This window comes from Branchiostoma floridae, chromosome 5 (assembly GCF_000003815.2).
Source record: "Branchiostoma floridae strain S238N-H82 chromosome 5, Bfl_VNyyK, whole genome shotgun sequence".
Lineage (NCBI taxonomy): Eukaryota > Metazoa > Chordata > Leptocardii > Amphioxiformes > Branchiostomatidae > Branchiostoma > Branchiostoma floridae.
The window spans coordinates 8,382,617-8,398,919 of NC_049983.1; the positions used below are offsets into that span (position 1 = coordinate 8,382,617).

At 39.5% G+C, this 16,303-nt stretch overlaps 2 protein-coding genes across 2 annotated transcripts; one reads left to right on the plus strand and one right to left on the minus strand.

Annotated features, from left to right (window-relative positions):
• The first annotated feature begins 52 nt into the window (after positions 1-52).
• LOC118415212 (E3 ubiquitin-protein ligase RAD18-like) lies at positions 53-7,200 on the plus strand. The gene is made up of 13 exons (XM_035819610.1): positions 53-196; positions 922-1,234; positions 1,733-1,832; positions 2,164-2,275; positions 2,508-2,580; positions 3,285-3,352; positions 3,470-3,530; positions 3,878-4,180; positions 4,561-4,767; positions 5,284-5,426; positions 5,705-5,784; positions 5,904-5,969; positions 6,433-7,200. Exons 4-13 carry the CDS (start codon positions 2,186-2,188, stop codon positions 6,566-6,568), a joined length of 1,227 nt encoding a protein of 408 aa, XP_035675503.1. The 5' UTR covers positions 53-196; positions 922-1,234; positions 1,733-1,832; positions 2,164-2,185; the 3' UTR covers positions 6,569-7,200.
• A 2,951-nt stretch (positions 7,201-10,151) lies between these two features.
• Positions 10,152-14,152, minus strand: LOC118415918 (phosphoethanolamine N-methyltransferase 1-like). Its single transcript, XM_035820857.1, has 6 exons — positions 14,030-14,152; positions 13,130-13,242; positions 12,536-12,732; positions 11,841-11,949; positions 10,890-11,022; positions 10,152-10,406 (listed from the first exon to the last, which is right to left on the minus strand). The coding sequence occupies exons 1-6, from the start codon at positions 14,090-14,092 to the stop codon at positions 10,209-10,211; spliced, it is 813 nt and encodes a 270-aa protein (XP_035676750.1). The 5' UTR covers positions 14,093-14,152; the 3' UTR covers positions 10,152-10,208.
• Between the last annotated feature and the right edge of the window lie 2,151 nt (positions 14,153-16,303).

Genomic DNA, 16,303 nt, shown 5'->3' on the forward strand with positions numbered 1-16,303 from the left:
TTTGTTTATTTAGATATGTAGTGGGGTGCCTTATTCCCTATTTTTGCATTCCAGACCACGTCTACTCCAGTGTGTGAGGTCAGGAGTAAACAACCACACAACAGATACAACAGATAGACAGCTCCCGTCAGTTCCAGTTGGTTCCAAACCAGACGCATCTATTTTCCAGCATGTCAGTTCAGTAAAGGCAGCAAAGGTTTGTGTCGTATCAGCATTAAAGGCCATGTACGCAAAAATGTAGAACCTAGTACTGTAAATGCATTTAAGTTCGCAGGGATTTAATTTCGCGGTAGCGGGAAAAAGGACTTTTCGCGGTGGATTTGAGTTCGCGGTATCGCCATAGACTGCAGTCTAATACCATAATAGAAAAAATGTTCGCAGTGGTTTTAAGTTCGTGGTGAAGTGGTCACCGCACCGCGAATATTAATCCACCGTGAACATTTCTGCATTTACAGTATCTACTACACTCCCATACTTGTTCATTGGATATCTCCATGATTAGATTGTAGATAGAGCTCAACCATGTTTGAAAAAATGTATATAATGGTATTCTTAAAAAAAAAGAGCGCATCTACCACTAAAACATCTCAACCACAGCATGTCTAGAACACAAGATATCAAAAACCAGAATCTCTACTGCAGTACCATGGAAAGTCAGCAAAGGGCCCATACTCTACTCATTTCTTCTTGCAAACAATTAATTACCAACGTGAATATACCAACTATCATGAGCTGTGTTGTGCACAAAACACACACACACACAAAACCGAAAAAAATAACCTTGGCATTGGGTAACAAGTACATTATTTTCCATTATATATGTTTATTTGTTGTTGTCAATGAAACTGTATCTATCTTTGGAAAGATTCTTCATATTTTTCTTATGGTATAATGAATAGTATAATTATTATATAATTTCAGAGTTCCAAAGCTACAACAACTAGTGTGAAGAAAAGTCCTCCCACCAACACCCTAGACAGGTTCTGCTCTACAGCTGGCTCCAGAACATTTCCTGTAGAAGATGACAACGGCGATGACTTCCAAGATAACGTTAAGAGACCCAGAAACAAAAGAATTTCTTACAAGGAGTCCAGTAGTGATGATGATGTAGAGATTGTTGGAACAGTGGTAACTCCTCCTCCTGTAAAAGCTGTCAAGGTGCCAAGTCCACAGGCATCCACCTCGTCTGAATCAACTTCGGGAGTTGAGAGAAATAGCTCACAAGTTGCAACAGGTAGGGTGTTTCCGTACCCCCATTATTGTCCATACCCCATTATTGTCTGTAGTACTCTGTACCACCAGTAGTGCCAATGCCCCCAGTAGTGTCCATAGCCCCATTATTGTCCGTACCCCCATTATTGTCCCTACGCCCAGTAGTGTCCGTACCCCCAGTAGTGTCCGTACCCCCAGTAGTGTCCGTAACCCCGGTATTGTCCATACCCCCATTATTGTCCGTACCCCCAGTAGTGTCCATATCCCCAGTAGTGTCCGTACCCCCATTATTGTCCCTACGCCCAGTAGTGTCCGTACCCCCATTATTGTCCGTACCCCCAGTAGTGTCCGTACCCCCAGTAGTGTCCGTACCCCCAGTAGTGTCCGTACCCCCAGTAGTGTCTGTACCCTTGGTAGTGTCCATACCCCAGTAGTGTTGTTACTACTGGGCATAAAATTACTAGTAGTATACCTGATCTATTTGTTGGATCAAGAGCATTTTTCTGTACTTCCCACCCAGCTGACTGTCCCGTGTGTGGAGTGAGCATCCCTGAGAGACACATCAACACACACCTGGACGTCTGCTTAACAAGGGAGGAGAAGAAAGAGTCCTTAAGAAGGTGATGCCTAATTTTGCATACAAAATTTGATCTTTACAGCTTACTGTTTTTTGTGCTTCTACTCAAAGTCCTTCAAGTTATGTATTATCTATCAACTCGTGGTTTGTCTGTTGTCCAAACTTCAAAGGTTATTCACTTCTGGTTTGTCTGTAGCTACAGGCAATTTTTTAGTACAATTGTATCAAATACCAACTATTCCGTTTGAAAGAACATCCACATGCATGTTACATAATGTACTTTTCTGGATCAGTTGACCAGATTATATTTCAGAGTAAGAGTTCTTAGTCAGAATATGACAAATACCATGTACATGTGCATAATATTTCTGCAGTTCTGCCCCTAAGAGAAAGCCGATGGCTAAGCTGGTGTATAACCTGATGTCTGATAAGGACCTGAGGAAGAGACTGAAGGAGAAGGGTTTATCTACACAGGGGGACAGGCAGGTGGGTTGTCGGTGTTATGAATGTCATAGTAACACATTGCTTACCTGCATATGTTTAGTGCTATTTTTCTCCTTCCACTTAAACTGTCATGGTTAACCAAAAGTCCCTAGACATAGTGCTCCCCAAGTGTAGTGTTCCTTTTTAGCACTTCATTTTAGGGGTGAGGTATAATTTAAAGGACCCTTTTGTCTAATTTAGTAATAGATTTTGTATTTTTGTACTGCTGTTCCAGGCCCTGATCGCCCGACACCATGAGTTTGTGTTGAGGTACAACTCACAGTGTGACTCGGCAGACCCTAAATCAGGTAGGTCAGATGTACATGACTGGTGATGTTTTACCTAGTGTACATGTATGTTTGACAATGAAGCATATTTTCCTGCTTACGGCCTAGGCCTGGTCACATACATTGCACAATTTCACACCGACTTGGGATAGTTGTGTATGTTTCGTACAAACTTCAGCTGCTCTGTCATGGAAAAGACTGTCTAAAATCCCTGTTTGGTTGGTTCTGTCACAGCCTGCTTGAATGACAATGACCTACAACATAATGGGGGCCGCCCTAAGATGCCCCCTGCCCTAAGATGCCCGGATTTTTTGCTGATCTTATTATGCATAAGTACGCCATATTTGTTGCCACTGACTATGATGATTAGAAAGGTAAATAAACCAAGTCCAAACAAACAGCTTTTTATATCCACGATAACGTCCTCGGTGTTTGCCAGTTGTAACGCGGAGGGTGAAGGGTTCATGAACAGTATGGATGCCTTCCTTATTCAAGTATGGTCTCTAGATGAATGTGTTAAAAATTCATTGGTCAAAACTTGACTACTGTTTGGCAACTAGTGATGGAGCGCGTGAGTTCGAGCGCGTAAAAAAGGGGGCATCTTAAGGTGGCCCCGTTATGTGGCCACGCCATTACATGGAATAAACTCACCATTAGAAAACACTGTTACAATTCATATACTGTATTATTGATAAATGTGTGCGTATACACATTTGTTCTTTCAGTTGCTCAGATAGTGAAAGAAGTGGAAAAGCATGAGAGAGTGTTGAACAAGTCCACCGGTACAAAACCTGTAAGTATAACATTTTTCAACTTCAGCCTTCCAATTCTTTTTGTGCTAACTTTTATTAAGTATGGATTAGAGGAAAGACTTGTGCAAAATGTAAATCGTCTCATTTGATTTTTTCAGAACTTCCCTCTCAACAAGACTTCAAATGAAGAAGAGAGAGACAAGGTCAACACTAAATATGGTTTGTATTTCACTTACTACATTTTTGTCATGTATTATTTGTGTATTAGAAGTATATTAGTGATTGCAATGATTGTCATGATGACACAGTGGTAGGCAAAATTCAGGTGGTAGGCAAATGATTAATTTACATGTTAACAAGTAATTTGATCTGCTAATTTAAATATTAATTTGTAATCTAATCTGCTAACATCATTTTGCTTTCCAGTCGTTAAATATACCATCTAATCAGAAGTAGACAAAAAAACAGTGATCGCTCGTACATGGTACATTTGTAGTGTCATACATAATGGTTACACAATGTTAACATAAACCAAATGTGAAATGTGTAGTTTCTTTCCTTTACAGCAACAGACCACAAAGCACAGTTTGACTCACTGATAGAAAATGCCAGGAAAAGGATGAAACAAAAGAGGGAAGCAAAGTTGGAGGAAAAAGTGCAACAAAATGATGTAGTACTAGAAGAGAAATTGCCATCCATGGAGTTGGACTTGAATGTAGCTACTAATGAAGCAACCACAGAAAAGCCATCAGAAGTGTCAAATAAAACAGAACAGATTGTTAGAGACAGCCAGAAAGCAGAGGAAATGTCTACAAAGGAGGATCAAGAAGACATGAGTAGAATAGAGGATGAAAAAGACCACACAGAAGGTAAGAAAATTTTAAGTGAAATGCTGGAAAGTTCCCTTCCACTGTTGTATCTACTTGGTATCAATTCAAATGTTAGGATTGAAATTTTTTTTTTAGGATTTGGAAGTGTCGTTGCATTGAAAATGTGGATAGAAATTTCCTGTTGGCTTTAACAGTTAGGGTTGGTAACATTTTTAGTATGTGAGATGTCTTGACAATGACAGGCTAGAACAAACTTGTAACATCATTGCACTGGTAAGTACCATATGACTTATGCCTTTCTAGGTAACATTAAGTGTTTTCCTTTGATCACCAGTAAAATGTATATTGTTAGTCTTTGTGCATTGACTGTGGGACCGAGTATAACTATTTTATCTCTGTCATTTCCTTGTTTGAATCAGACACAGTTGAGGATCAGAGCCACCATGTACCAACACCAGATGCCCCACAGTTTAACCTGCTGGCAGAATTTGATGACATAGATAAGGAGGAGGACACCCTGTGCACTGATGACACCAGGGATGACACCAAAGATGGCACCAGGGATGACATGGCTGATGACTGTGACAGTGAGAAGAGCTTCAGTCTTTTTGACAACATTCAACAAGGTACACAACCTATCTTGGTGTATACACCAAGTGTTTCTTTTTTGCTGGGTTTTCTTGACAAATATTCTGCCATACGTCAACTATCACAACCCAACAACCGGTGCCATAATACCGCCACATCAAAAATGTTGTTATAGAGGCCTTTTATATCTGAAGTGTAAATACCTCAGGATTACTGATGCTGCATTGGTACATATCTTTAAATCTCTTTAAATTCATGTATTTTTTCTCATGTGGCGGTATTATGACACCATATCAATATCAATACATGTAACATGTATACTTTATATCATTCTCTTTGAAAGTGGAAGAAGTAGAAAAATTTACCATTGACTTTGTCATGGTACAGGCAAGCTGTTATCTCAAAGTTAGAGAGGCAGCTATTGCAACTGGATCATTATGCTCTTAGATTCATTCAGTTATGGGACAGATTTCTTGGATGATGAAGTAAGTAATTCATTTACTTTTACTGCCCTAACTCAGGTTAAATCCCACCTTCATTTTGTATACTTGTAGAAACCCATTTAGATGAACTACAGGAAGACCAGCTGACTGATCATGAACAGAAGAATGATGCAGAAGCACTGATGAGAGACACCGAGTCAGATGATGACGACAATGACACCCTAACACCCTCTCTGGAGTTTGGAGCATCTGAGGTGAGAAATGTTGTCATCCTTATCATTTTAATGCATTCAAATAATACATAAGATTTATGATGTCCAAATTGTTTCTACTAGTAGGTGGTAGCAGGTCAAGCAAAAAGTAGACTGTCAGAGTGTTCTCTTCCTTTTTTGAGAGCTAAATGCAACGTTACAGAAATTCCACTGTTTATATAGAGTATAGACAACACCTTTGTATTTTGTAGTCTTATACAAAGACTATGATGTTAAGTGAATGATTGAGAGTCCATATACATGTTTATTGTTTTTTTCAGGGTTCTGTGGACATTTTGACCATGAAGCCATACCAGCGACAGAATCCAACAGATGCCCAGTCCAGCAGCTCAGGCCCAAAGTAAACTCATTCAAATCAAGCCAATGAATTCCAACTGTTTCATTTCCAAGGATGTATTAGGTACGTGTAATTTACTTGTGTCTATTTGTTTTGATAACTTTCTACTTTGTTTGTTTCAGCTCTATGATTGACTTTGATCATGACTTCCTTGGTGATGACCCAGAAATCAAGTGTGTACCAGAAAGGTTAGCAATCTTCTTTAGATGTTTTCCATTCTTTCTATGATTCGCAAATAAAAAGCCACCTCATGATCAAAGAATAACATATAATGTGATATACAAGTGCAGATAATTTGGTCTTGAACACATCTTATGATAGCTGGCTGTGTAAAGATAATTTCAAAAGTGAAGTATGCCAGTGAAAAGAGTCTACAATTTTATTCCCTTTAAGCCTCAAATGTTTCCATGCATTTTAGAGTCATTTGGATATGTTATTATTTGTTTGATGTTTTGAAGTGAGCTCTATCCATTGTAATGTATCACACGATTCAGCCTCAGTATAGGCTGCAATGTTTTACAAAATAAATAATTCATTCATTCATTTGAAAGTATATGTTTCATCTTTAGCCGAATTTGATGTTTTTCATGCTCGCTAAATACTCAGTTCTCTTCTTACACTATATGACCTTTTTATGATGTTTCCAACCAGCCCTCCTGTAAGGCAGATGAGAAGGGGTAAGAGGAAAATGGCAGAGTTACAGAGTGACAGTGACGGTTCATTCGGAGGCGAACAGGAAGTGCGCAGAAGCAAACGTCGCACTACGAACAGGAAAGAAAATCTGTGACTCCGCAAAGGAACATCTACCTAAGAACAGTCATGTTCTAGGCTACACGACTTATGTGTAGTTTTCAGTCTTCTAATAGTCTATCCTCTGTTAATAAAATAAACATCCAATGCATATCATTGTCTGTTTTGCATCATACTCTTCTGACAGTGTTAAAGCTGATGATGATGAAAGAATAAGTGATAATGTCACTACTGTCTTCCATAAATATGTTTAGATATTGACATTATGACTCAACTACAGATCACAAGTTCATACTGCACCAAGATCAAAAGCAGCAAAATTGGAGATATTCTATTGAAGAAAGACAATGGTAGTCCCTGCATAGTTATGAGTTTAAGTCACTTGTAAGACATACATAAAGCTGTGTAACATTTTGATTTTATCAGTGCTTCCTATTCTTATGTTTAATATAGCTGTGTAAACATATACATATGCAAGCTTGAGTGGAAATGTATTATAAAGTGTGATCTTGAAGCCGTTGAAGGTTCATATTTTTTTCAATGATGGCTTTTAAAGAAAGTAATGTAACACATGGATGTCTTCCACACAGAAAAAGTTGACCATATATGTATGAAAAGTAAGTATACAGAAGCCTCTAGTTGGTGAATGAATTAAAAAATCATTTAAGAGTTTTGTTGTGGTCCTTTTTTTAGTGGTGTGATGTGTGTTTAACTAAGCAGAGAAAGAAGCATGTACCATATTGACATGCTGTACTGTATAAAGTAAGGGTTAAAGGCCCCATGTGCACGTGTATGCACTGCAGAGAGAGGCATGTTTACTTCTGTGTGTTTTCAGGACCAAGGACAGGTATACTCGCTTATGGGTGTATGGTGTTCAGTGCCATGGACAAGTTTGTTTACCTGTGAGGATGGCGACTGTTAGCAAGAAAAGCAAGCTTAATTCAGCACGGCTATCTAAAACGACAAAGCACAAACAGGGCATGGAACTAACTCTAGGCTCAGGATTCAGCAAAAGCCACCAGGGGAGCAAATCAGAGCTACAGTATAATATATGCCATGGTATTCTTCCATTGTGACACACGAACAACAATTTTGGTGAAGGCTAAAACATCAACATATCTCATACAAAAATGTCATAGAAGCCGTTTTCACAACAGAGTTTTAGTTGGATTGCTTACGGTCTCACAACGCCCCCTAGTGAACAGAAAACAAAATGCAGATCTTTCGGTGATAGGCAAGAGAAACCTTGAAGCTGATTGGCTAATGTGCAATCTATCTTTGATATGATTGGACAAAATTATCCAATGGTAGGCAGGCAAATTTGATAGACAGGGTAAAATGTACCGTAAGTTTCAAATTAATATGCTGCTATTGGTCAATATGGTAGCATCTATGGCCAATGAGAATGCTTAGGACATCATCAAATTGACCAATCACCGATAAGAAATCAAAGAGCATCAAAACGGACCTGGAACTATGGTTATGATAATTTTGTCCGCAAGGCGGCGCTTTTGTATCAGCAAGCCATTTCGCTGAGCAGCTATTGTCATTTAAGTTACGATTACATTGTGTAACGTTACATTTTATTCATGACATCAGCGCGCACATTGATTTTCGTCTGACTTTCAAAAACAAAGAAATGTTGTTACACACCATAACACATAAGAAATATGGGAAAATATGTCAATAAATTCTATCAGTTGTATATCAAAAGGCCCCTTGGCGTTGTTTTTGAACTTCGCCACTTGAGCCACTTTGAAGTGACGTGACAAAACATGGTATCACAGCCAAGAAGTCTTATACTTCTATATTCAAGAGGAGCACAAAGTGACACTTGTGTGGTAGACTGGCATTACCTACCAAGTTGACAACTGCAGTCATGGCTACCACATTGGTGCCACTTTATTTTTATTTTTGACATCAAACTATCACTTCTACAGCTAAACTACGTACGTTCATGGCTACTACACGATATATTTTCCCATTTCCGTATTTCATTGTCATGTTCAACTATTTACTTTGCTGTGACCTAATGAATATTTGTACATGCAGGGTTTGAAATACCCAGTTGTCCAGTTGCTCCGCTCAACCATATTTTGTTTGGCGCAACTTGGTTTCAAACTTTCCGGGCTGAGACAGTGAGTGCCATGCGATGGTCTACCAAAATCACCGATGTGTGCACGAAGCAAAATTACCATAACAATGCATGGTCAAATAGAAGAATGCGACGCCGCACCTGTCTCCGCGCGCAGCTGACAGGTGGTCAATTAACTCAATTTGGGATGACAACCAATCAGAGGAGTTTGTGTCAACTGCATGCTAATAGCTACACGTATGCTAATAAGACAGGGGCATAAAATGCGCGCAGTTTACCTTTGGCTTTGGGGATAGGAAGCAGGCGGAGTTTGGAGAAACAGGCGAGATGTTGGCACTGAACTTGGCAGTACAATGGGTGATAGTTTAGCAAGGGGATTTTTCGGCACCTTTTATCTCTGAGGGTGGGATGCGTGTGGGACTGTGAATTTTCCATGACGCATGAAAAATGCCCAAAATGTTGGCACGTTCAGGGCTCTTTTGGGAATTCTTTTTCCGTTTTGCTCTCCGTATTTGAAAATTTAAACTCGTTTTAGATAAGTGACATTGAAGGTGACACCACCTGTTCCCTCACCCCTGCCACTTGAGTTGTGAATTTTCATAAACAAATAAACAAACACTAAGCAACGGAAAACATTAGAAGTATTTATATTCTCTTACCGAGCTCGAATTCAGGGTCTTGGACCTAACCTTTAGCTGAAGTTGCCCACTTAAAGTTATCTCGAACCGACATGCATAGATGAACGTGGGACGAATAGAATAAGACACTACACACAAATTAAAAAGTGTTTTATTGTGTGTAGTTTACCTACTGTGCAGCAAAGAGATTATGAATAACGTTCTATAACGTTACTTACATAATCTGTCTCAATTGACATGGGTACACATGTTCTTAGGGGTACCTCTATGTATGGTGACCGTTTACATGGCTTCATTGATGTTAGTAGCTGGAAGGTTGCAAATATTTGCACTTCACTCACTCAAGTAACTTCAAGGCACATTGTAGCCTAGCCATATCCATACAATGTACAGCATTTTCAAAGTCATTAGAAGGCACATATTCACAAAATGTTAATGAAAATTGCAACAATATAGTAAGGAATGCTGAACTTGATCAAGTATGGAACGATATAAAACCAAAAATGGAAATAAGCTGGTGATAATAATATCTACATATCTCTATGTACTTGGTTTATCTATCTAGCATCTATCAAGGCGAAAACTATTTTAAGGCATTTAAAATTCAAGTCTGGGACAAATGAGATAATAGCACTATTAATTATCAGTATTAAGCGACCTCATCAAAGTAAAAGTAATTAGTACAAGTTTTCAATCATTAAAGAAGCATTTAACATTAGTTCACTTTTATACGCAGGGTAACCTCTGTCTGTTGTTTAAACAAAAAGGTATTTTTAGGGATATTAAGTCGGTGGTTTTAAACTGCGCAGTATTTTCAAAATGTTTCAATTATTTTCAAAATATTGCACCATCCATTGACATGATATTCATAATCTAATGTTTTTCAAAACATCGGATAAAGGTTATCCCCGCGCGGATAAAGGGAACAAGCATTATATGCTAAGTTATGCCGGTTTTGCAGCAGAGATCCGGCCTCCCCCCACACGGTCGCTAGTGAAGAGCCTGACGATGGAGCTGTAGAAGTCGTGCAGCGCCTGGTACGTGGGCCGGCCATGGACGCGCACGTGGCGCTCCTCTGACGAGATGTGGGCCTTCAGCCGCTCCTGTACGTAGGCTTTCCAGTCGGCTGTTAGGTCTTCCACCTATTGTGTCAACAAATAGATATAAAAAGTAGGGAATTTTGGACTTTCATTGAGTTTTGGAAGTCCCCTAAGATCAGCATTAAAATCGTTACTGGTACGGTTTTTCTTTACACCCCATTTCCATCATACAGGTTGCAACCGCCGAGCAACAAAATTAAGACAGACGCTAAATGAATTCAGTATCTGTATCTATATAGCCGGTACAACCGCCCTTCGGCAAAACACACCAGCTTCGCAGACACGCGGCGCGGCAGCAGCTGGTTAATGGTGGAACGGCTTTCTACGTACTGGACGTTTTTGTCCTTTAAATCATACTTCAAGATCTTAGCTTACACCATATTTCATTTATCAAACCGAATCGTACGTTGCTAGGGGATTGGCGTCTCGCAGAACAAAAAAATGTCCAGATATTCGGTCAATTTCACTGGAACCATCCATTCGATACTTTCTGATTACAAATGCGCGAACTCTGCAGAAACACACCTGGACGTTGGCAAAACCTGCGTCCGATATCTGTTGTTTATAGTCCTGGATATTGATGAAATCGAAGTAGTTGGCCCGAATGTCTTCTGACACATCCGATAAGTCTCCCAGTGCAAACAGATCTTCTACAAGCCTAAACAGAAAAAGAACAAACATACATGTTGTAAGTCTATTCTAGTATCTACTTGAACAGAAATACCCTATATAGTGGCCCACAGATCCAAACATATACAGAGCCTATGGGAATACATGTACAAGTAGTCGTCATCTATATACATATGAACAGAAATACCCTATATAGTGGCCCACAGATCCAAACATGTACAGAGCCTATGGGAATACATGTACAAGTAGTCGTCATCTATAGATGGTGTACGTACTAGTCGTCTGCGACAACCAACTATGAATCAAAGTTAGGGAAGGTATTTCTTGAGTTTAATGCAATCATGGGAGTTTACAGGAGTTAGAGTAAGATCTTGCTTGGAGAGTGGTCAGGAGCGAAGTCGTGATAACGCGAGGAAGCCTGGCAACTGTTCTGCTATTCCAAATGTGTGACAGGGTCTTACAGTATGTGTACCGTCACCATCATATTTCCAGTCTCCATATACCAAAGAATTATGTTAGCCCTTATTGTTATGTTAACTAGGTTGCTAAGCTTTATCCTATACCTCTGTTTTATACTTTGTGTAATAGTTGTTGCCATACATTGTATCATGTACAATTGTCGTGCAATAAAGTTCTTCTATCACCAGTACATCTAATGGCGCGGTCACATAGGTCGTATGATCGTCGTACGATCGCTAATTTCGATCTGTCTTGGTACAAAAAATGCTGTTCTGGATCCATGTCGGTGTTTGGTTCTGTCACGGCCTGAAAATCCTATCGCATCAAAATCGTAGGACGATCGCACGACCTATGTTACCGCGACCAAAGGGACAGGGAAGAACTCACATCTTGCCACCCGGTTTCAGGTGCTGCAGACATTGCTCGCTGACCTTTTTCTTGTCCGGTATGTGACAGAACACCAGCCAACTGGTCACCAAATCGTAGCTGCCGTGTCCTATACAAAATATATCGTTTCGCCATTTCTTTTAGGGATGTTTACAGCTGATACAAAGGTTAAAAACTGAATTCAAAGCAAATTTTGCAAGAGTACCGTTAAATAATCAATCCGTTTTTTTTTAAAGATCAAAACTACCGGTACATTCTACAATCTTATTTTCGGTTTTGATCGCTCGGCGATCGCTGTCTATTGGAAAGGGGGCGTTACCCACTCTCCAAGCAGAGGTTTGGCGTTGGCTGCATTTTAAAAACGTTTTTCGGGGATTTTTTCGGGCTTTTTATTATATCCATTTTTCCCTAATCAGCCGCTTAAAGAAAATGGCTCAATATAAAAGGCCCGAAAAACGCCTAAAACACGTTAAAAACAGCCGTAGGCGAACCTCTGCTTGGACAGTAGGCCTTAGCGGGACCTTTTAAACCGAGACCCGGCCGGGCTGTTTCTTAAAACGGAAAATAGAAATGTATACGTTAAGATATATACAAATAATGTCCACGACGATTCTCTTTACGTCTTATGAAGTTTGGTGTCTTTTATATCATACTTTTCGTTCCCGAAAGCTGTCCAGTCAGGCCCCGGGCCTTACCCAAATCGATGTCCATAATGTCCCCGCACACGTGACGGACCCTCTCACTCAGGTTACATCTCTTCGTCAGGACCTCCCCGGTCACGTGATGGTCATGCTGAAGCTCAAGAGCAGTCACGTGACATCCCGTCTTCCAGGCCAGGTACCGCGCCGGTCCTCCGATCCCCGACCCCACATCCAACACGCGAGTGTCTTTGCTGTTTTTGTGAGTGCGTAAAAATCAAGCTTCACGTGACTATTTGTTCATTATACATTGTACATTTAAATTTCCTTTCTATTTGTACACAATACGTAGCATTGAGAGAAATAGCTAGTTGCAACAGACAGTTGCACCTGTAGTTTGTAGACAAGATTTTAGCGAAGTTTGTGAAAAACGAGGTTGAAAAGCAAGATTCACTCTTCTTTTCTGAAGACTGAATTTGGGCATCATAGTTGATGAATTTTTGTATAAAATGCGACCATAAAACTGCATTTCTACTCGGTTTTGTCACTATACTTGAGTCTCTCGAGCAGAAATACACAACGAGTTGTTGACTTTTTTTATAATAAGTGCAAATAAACAATAAACAAACGACACGAGATCAGCGTACGTACCCTATGTTGAACCGCTGGATGGCCTCGTCCACCGCCTGCACACCGTGGTAGTGTAGGCTGTCGAATCTACTGACGTCCTCCACTTTTACATCGCCGGTGTCGCCGTAACCCAACTGACAAGAAATGGATCAATTAACAGCTATAGGTAACGTTACCTGGTAACCGTTCTGGGTAAAAGTAGGAAACAAACATGCCAAAATCATCATGACATGCCAAAATCATGATCCGACAACCAATCCCTTTTTTTAAATTCCATTTCTAGTCATTACCTTCCAAAGTCAGTGCATAATCGGTCCCTCCACTGGCAAAATGCCACCAAGGGAGCCAAACAAAGGCACAAACAAACCTACCATCCAATAGCTACCATTGAAAATTACGACCATCCATAATAGCATGTCCAAGGCACGAGGTTTAAAAGTCGGAAGCCGCTAGAAGAACTGGGCCTACGTTTTTCCGACTCCTTACTGCATGTAACAATATATGTTTACCTCCCAAATAAAACAAGGATACGTCCACAGCTTCTGACATATAACGTTACATAAGCAAACACAGTCACATACACCAAGGAGCTTTATCCTTGCATACATTGACACACTCCCATGCTTACAAACGTCACCAAAACATAATTTGGCTTCAATGTTTCAGAAAACAGGCAGTTAAATGTGTGCCATTTCCCCCAACACAACAGCACTAAAAATGATCGTAAATTGACAACGTTAACTTTTTTATTAAACAATAATTACTTTGTTGTTCTGCAGGTCAGTGACCTTTCCTGAAACCAGGCCAATGACCTTGGGACTATTTCTCTCCATGCCCAGTTCTAAACAGATTATCCGTGCAGTTAAGATCTAGATACGAAGACGGGAGAGTATCCAATGTGCAGTAACTGTTGTTTCTTACCTCTTTCAGCTCGTTGTAAATTCGCCCTACATGGGAGTCTGAAAGGGTGAAAATTCCAGACATCGTAAAGTTTCCCAGTGACTGGCCTTACTAGCAACTTTGGCCAATAATATAATCAGATTAAAAAACACAAGTTGATCCAAATAAAATTGCTGTATTGCTAAGTCTGTGTTTATCCCGAGGTTTGAATGTACAAGTTCGTAAGCAATCATTAATTACTTCATGTTACACTTTGCATGTAACGTTGTCTGCGATCATGTTTGACGTATTACAAGATACTCACAAAGCTGCATGGACTTGATTTCATCTGTCATAGTTTGAGTTGTTGTCTTGTCTCTGTAATCAACGTTAACTAGAACGATTCGTGACTGACTACTTCGGGTACGTTTGGGGGTTCAAGGATATGCGGAAGTGAGTCACTAGTTCCAGGTCAGCTGCGCTGACGGGGCGGATTCATTTCATTCGGAGGGGGGTATTATGAGTTGTAGTGGGCTGTTCGATATAAGAAAAATTAGTTAAAGTACCAGTGGTCATCAAGAAAAACGAATAAGAACAACGTATATACTCAATGTAGACAAATCTCTACACATAATTCCAGAATGTATGCAGTTCAAGTCAGTAGAATTGTTGCGACACCCCCGCTTTACATGTGGTACAACCTAAGTAATGACCCTGAAACATAACCTGCTTTACGTGACAAGGTACATGTATGTAAACAGATAATTCTGCAGAAGGCTTTAACTAATAATTTAAATTCTACTGGAACTAGAGTTTCACAACTTAATCCTTCAACAAACGGAGACCTCATATCTTCATCATAACTAATGAGTCTTTGTAGATCTTGTGTTATCAATTATGCAAATAAAGCTATAATTACTGAATGTGCTATCTTTAATGATGTGTTTAGCCTGAAATACATATATTCTATTTTTGGAAGAATTGTAACTTCACATCATAAATCATGCAAATGATTCGCATATCTACATAATAGTGTACACCTGTCACAAGTAGGATATTTACAAATTTTCATTTATTGTGCAAATTGTTTCATGATTTAACGTTACATAATTTGCATGTCATTGTGTGCATGTGGTCTAAAATACCTGCATACCGAATATCATGCAAATTCATCATTCCTTTGTTTTGTTATTCTCGTTATATTTTACAAAATATGCCCCTGCAGTTCTGTAGCAAGCTGCTTGCTTCTTCTTTGTATCACCAGCGATGTGTAAAAAATCAAATCCATAGCATGCATGTCTAGGTCAACAGATACAAAAAAATGGCAGTTCTGCTGCAGTATCAAGGTCACACACTAGGGGACCCAAAGTTAACCTTTATTTTGTCTTTCCAACTCCTGTCCACAAACCAAATGTCATTATAATCCATCTACACCTTCAAAAGTTATGCAGACTACAAATACCTGGAAACAAACACTCCACACACCACAAACTATACCTCAAACTTTCTTCATGGGGGTAATTCATAGTTGCCAGGTAATATGATGTAAGATTTTCACTATTATGCAATTAAGGTTCTAGTACTTATTTGCATAAATCCTATCAGATTAATGATCTTCCTTCCCCAATTGACACAAGTTGTCCAAAGTACGAGTCTAACCTTGGCAAAGAAAATGTTGTTACTGTACCAGTACCATCATTCATGCAAATGAAGGCTTATGAAGCCCTGATTTGCACAAATCACCTTTACTTAACTTCTCAACACCACATGTGAACTTTACTTCTCATTCACCACTAAATATGTTAATTCCATAAATCATACCTGCATTTCATGATTGATAATTCAATTGATGACTTCCTCTTTTTCGGTAACATACATCACGTTTATCAAGTCACATGAAATGCTTTAGATGTCTGATATTTCCTCATCAATCGTGCTATTTAGCTAGCTCCTGATTTTCGCGGTTAACACCTCATTATTTCAATGATCACTTAGAATTTATGTATTCACACACACACACACACACACACACACTGACATGCAACACACACACACTAACACACACACTGACATGCAACACACACACACACACAAACCCTGAAAATATAGCTTACTTAGCAAAAGTTACTTGTCCACTGTAGATCAAGACAGAGTGTGCGCTGCATTTAGAGTAACAGGGCAAATACCAGTAATAGCCATCATTTTCACATAAAAGTCCACAAGGCTGGCTCAATTGCATGGAAAGTTAGTCTTAAATCTCTTTTCCCACATTTACCATAATGCTCCCATAGTAAAAATTCATTCATACAATTCTGT

Coding starts and splice junctions, on each gene's coding strand:
- LOC118415918 (XM_035820857.1), bottom strand. CDS start 14,092: ATGTCTGGAATTTTCACCCTTTCAGACTCCCATGTAGGGCGAATTTAC. Junction 11,023..11,840: donor CTGAAACCGGGTGGCAAGAT/GTGAGTTCTTCC, acceptor TTTTCTGTTTAG/GCTTGTAGAAGATCTGTTTG. Junction 10,407..10,889: donor CAGGTTTTGCCAACGTCCAG/GTGTGTTTCTGC, acceptor TTGACACAATAG/GTGGAAGACCTAACAGCCGA.
- LOC118415212 (XM_035819610.1), top strand. CDS start 2,186: ATGGCTAAGCTGGTGTATAACCTGATGTCTGATAAGGACCTGAGGAAG. Junction 2,581..3,284: donor CTCGGCAGACCCTAAATCAG/GTAGGTCAGATG, acceptor TTGTTCTTTCAG/TTGCTCAGATAGTGAAAGAA. Junction 5,785..5,903: donor TCCAGCAGCTCAGGCCCAAA/GTAAACTCATTC, acceptor TGTTTGTTTCAG/CTCTATGATTGACTTTGATC.